Source organism: Bison bison, unplaced genomic scaffold, assembly GCF_000754665.1.
Source record: "Bison bison bison isolate TAMUID 2011002044 unplaced genomic scaffold, Bison_UMD1.0 scf7180017864503, whole genome shotgun sequence".
NCBI lineage: Eukaryota > Metazoa > Chordata > Mammalia > Artiodactyla > Bovidae > Bison > Bison bison.
The window spans coordinates 1,415,750-1,420,118 of NW_011495061.1; the positions used below are offsets into that span (position 1 = coordinate 1,415,750).

General features: G+C 60.2%; 1 protein-coding gene across 1 annotated transcript in view; it reads left to right on the top strand.

Annotated features, from left to right (window-relative positions):
* Positions 1–4,369, top strand: part of PTPRN2 (protein tyrosine phosphatase, receptor type, N polypeptide 2) — a 373,453-nt gene that overhangs the window by 357,835 nt on the left and 11,249 nt on the right. The window contains 1 exon segment of the mRNA XM_010829352.1: positions 167–231. Within this exon segment, the coding sequence (XP_010827654.1) occupies positions 167–231 (65 nt within the window).

A 4,369-nucleotide genomic window follows, 5' to 3' on the forward strand; every position in this document is an offset into this window, starting at 1 on the left:
CACCCTGACCCCCCATGCCCAGCTCTGTGTCTCTTCCTCTCCAGGTCCCCGCCCTCCCCTCCTCCCATGGGCCCCCTGGGCCGCGAGGGCACACGCTGTCGTGGGCATGTGGGGCGTGGGGGCAGCACGGCCTGTCGCGTCCTCACCTCTCTCCTTCTGTTGACAGTGACGGCGCTGGCAGGAGTGGCACCTACGTCCTGATCGACATGGTTCTCAATAAGATGGCCAAAGGTAAGAGTCGGAAGGGGCTGCTCTGTGAGGCTCCAGCCGGATGGTGTTGCCATGGCAACCTCGGTGCAGCAGTCACAGAAAGCCATGGGGAAATTAGCCTGTTGTCCCTTTTCTGAATCGCAGGGAAGCTGTTTGCAGCAAGCATGTTCATTTCTGAGGGTCCTCCTTTGTCACCACCTCCGCCCGGGGTCGCATGCCAGGCTCAGGGCGCAGTGGGCGATCGGCATCCTGTGTTAACATCACAAGTGGGGAGAAGGCCATCTTGATCTTCCAGGGCTGCGGTGGCTCAGAAGAGCCTTAAACAAACCCTCCCTGTTGTTAGAACTATATTTGCAAAATTCAAAGCCTAGACTCTCTGGTGGAGACTGTCTCTGCAGGAGCCCCCCTTTATCTCTGGTGGAGACTGTCTCTGAAGTAGCCCCACTTCAGACACCCTGCGTGTAACAGCATCTGGGTGCTTGGGCTCAGAGAACTATGACCTGAGCACAGACCCTGGGTGAGCTTGTGGCTTGGGTGGGATTTAGCCCCCGAGAGTGCGGGGACTGAGGGGGCTGGCGGCTCCCCAGTGTGCTCCACACGCCAGACCTGTGAGGTGTCCCCTGCGAGGCCAGCACACCCCAGAGCCAAGTGGGAGATCCCCTTGGACCCGCCTCTGGGGGAACCAGGCACATGTCAGCGGGGAGACCCCAGCCTGACCTGCGGGGCCCCTCCTTGTCCTCAGCCTCTGGGGACTTGGGAAGGGAGCCCTGGGATGGGCGCCATCTCCCAGTCTCCTTCCCGCCTGAGAAAACCCCATCTCCTCTACGTGGGCACACACCCATGCACACACTCACACGTGTGTCCTTAGTGGGGGCACCTGGCTTCCAGGAACCCACCCTTCACCCTTTGCCTGGCAATAAGAGCAGACACCAGTTGTAGAAATGGGTTTCTATACATCGTCAGACAAGTGCCAGCAACTCTGAACCAGGCATCTTTCTTACTCCATCTTCTCCTGGTTAAAAGAAAAGCAGAAAAGCAGAACACACTTCTAGCCCAAGGATATATGGTTGCATGAAGATGAAACGATGGCCGTCGCGTTACGCCCAGGACTACAGAGCACGGTCAGGTTCCGAGCCGCCAGGGCCCAGGCAGCCCCCACCCCGTGGGTGCCGCAGGCTCCCTGCCGGCTTCAGGGTCCAGGGGACAGTGGGCCCAGCTTGTACACCAGAGGGTGTTTCTCACACCCTGAGGCAGTGCTGAGGCATGCAGACAAAGAACCAGCAAACCGGATGCAAACAACGGCTCTTGATAACGTGGCTTGGTCTTAGAGCCGCAAAGCTAACTCCAGTGGGAAGGTCATTTGTGCCTCTCCATCTCATCAACTGGGTCTGTCTCTTCATTTGCAAGCGCACGGTTTCTGCAAACCCGGAGTCTCCGTGGGTCTCCTGCCTCCTCCCACCCTTGCCCCCCAACCCCCGCCACCAGGCCCAGAGTGCTTCCACCTGATAAACCAAACACCTTCCGAGACTGTGGATCGTCTCGCACGTTTGAGGAGACATCTGTGTGTGCAGGCAGGTGACACGCAGCCTCACGGGCACACACCGCCACGTGGAGTCCAGCTCCCCCCGAGGAGCGGGCCCCAGCAGTGCTGGAGGGGGTCGGTGTCCAGCTCGCTGGTGTGACAGCACGGGGCGCTGAGCAGAGCCACAGCCCAGGGCAGGCGGCGGCGACTCCCCATCCCAGCTGGGCCCCCTCATTCAGCGGCCCGTCCGCCTGCCGCGTCCTGTCAGATTCCACTGGAAGTGCAGGCTGGCGGCAACAATGTGAGCCCAGCCGTGTGGAACCGGCCCGGGAGGGCGGGTGCTGAGCCCTTTCTGAGATCCGTCACCCCTCACTCTGCCCCTGACCTGCTCCCCTCTGCCCGAGGGGCCCACACTGAGCCATCCCCTGACCCGGGGCCCGGCCGCGGTCTCGGGGCAGATCAAAGGGCAGGGTGGCCCCTCGGCCAGCGAGGGGCCCTTTCCCGGGCCTTCCCAGCCAGCAGCCACCAGGGTTTTGTCCTGGGCCCGGCCGCGCGGCCCCGGGCAGTGGGGGTGCCTTTGTCTGGCCTGAGAAGCCGGAGGCCCGACTGCCCGCCTGTGCTCATCAAATGATCAAAGGCCACGGGCCTAGACACGAAAGCTTTCTTCCCGTCTCCTTCTCTTAAAAGGAATGAATTGCAGAAGGACCTGAGAAGGCCTCTCCTGCAGCCGGGCCCGTCAGCCCTGGCCCCCAGGGCCGCGGGGACGCTCCGCAGCCGTCGGGACCCCGCCCGGGGCCTGGTGTGTGAGCAGTGCTGCTCTGCCAGCCGGAGGGAAAGCAGGAAACCCCGGGAAATCCTTCTGCGTGTTTTTCCTGTGGCCCCAGACACGTTTCTAACTCAGGGTTAACGTCTTGGGTAGAATCAGGGTTTGATAGCGTTCCCCTCTCGCGGAGGAAAGTGCAGCAACTCTGGCTTTGCAGCCAAGGTACTTTCCAAGCTGTGCCTTTTACATTGTCCAAGACGTCTCTTCGCCCAGGGTTTTTCATATTTCACCACAATTTTTTAAATGAATGGAGAGCGCCAGACAAATGGGGGGGCTTCCCAAGGATCACGTTGGCTGGGTTATCGGGAGGCGGCAGCTTCGCTGGCTGAGGGCCACTCGGCAGGAGCCCCACCGGCTGTGCCGCCTGAGCCCCAGCCACTGGGGTGTCTGCGGGCCCGGGCCAGCCTGGGAGCCTGTTCCTTTTGTTTGGCGGGAGCTGCAGGACTGGGATTTCATCGCATGATGCAGAGCGTGGGCCCGAGTCCACAGGTGCGCCTGGAGACGCCCAGGAAGCTCGCGTCAGCTGGGAGCTGCTTCTAAATGGTCTCAGCACGGAGCGTGAGCGGATGTCCGGCGCCTGTGTGGCCGTCTGTCCAGCCCCTGGTCTCTGTCCTCGGCAAGCTCACCCATTTCCCGTTTCCCTGTCACATGGTGGCATCGGTGAACATCTCCTCTTCCACGGGGGCGTATAACCTCCCCTGTGCCCCCGTCTCTGTGGCTCCGACGTCTCCAGGGACCTCGAGTGGATGGAAGCACACGGGTGTGCCCCTCCGTGTCTGGCTTCTCTCTGAGCGTCACGTCCTGGGGCTGACCGTGCTGTAGCAGGTGTCGGGACCGCCTCCCTGGTTGAGGCGGAGTAACATCCCCCCGGGACGGACCATGCTTACCTTGTTCACCGTCCGTCCGGGCACACAGGTTCCCTGCATCTTTCAGCTACTGAATCACGACTACTCCAATCATGCTGTGCAAATATCTGTCTGGTTTCTGCTTTCAGTTCTTTGGGGTGAAATACCCAGAGTGGAATTGCTAGGTCGTGTGGTCTTGTTCTGATTTCTCGAGGAGCTCGCGTTACTGTTTTCCACGGCAGCTGCACCGTTTTCCGCCCCCAACAGCAGCGCACGGGCCAGGGCTGTGGCCGGCGTCCCCACACCAGCTCGCACACCGTCGTTCCCTGGGGCTTTGGCAATAGCCACCCTGGTGGCCGTGAGGTCTTGCTGCAGTTTTGCTTTGCATTTTCCTGAAGACTAGAAATGTCGAGTGTCTTTTCATGTGTCTGTTGACCCTTTGTATATTTTCTTTGGGGAAATGCCTATTCGAGTTCTTTTCTTCCATCTTTTAACTGGGCTGTTGGTTTGGTTGCTCTTGTGTTGTGGGCGTTCTTTATATATTGAGGATATCAGCCCCTTATCAGATATGTGGTGGTGCAAGTACTTCCTCCCATCCTGGGAGAAATAACATTTCTCCTTGAACTTTAAAACCCAGCGCTCCTCCAGAGTTGTGCTGCTCAGTCAGCAGCCGCCAGTCACAGGCGGCAGCTTCGTGGTGAGGTTAAAACGCTGGCCACGTGCTGAGCGCCCAATAACACAGGTGCCCAGGGCCTGCCACGCACACGGTGCGGAGAAGGCCTCCCGGCAGGACGCCCCGTGCAACAGCTCTGCTCCGGGGAATGTGCCGAGGGGCTCATGCATGTGTGTCCAGACCACTGTCTCTCTGTCTCCCTGGGCCCCTCGCCCTGCGCCTCCTCTTCTGTAACCCCTTGACTGGTCTCTTCTGCTCATGGCAGCCAGTGAGATGTGAGAGTGACCCCAGGAGAC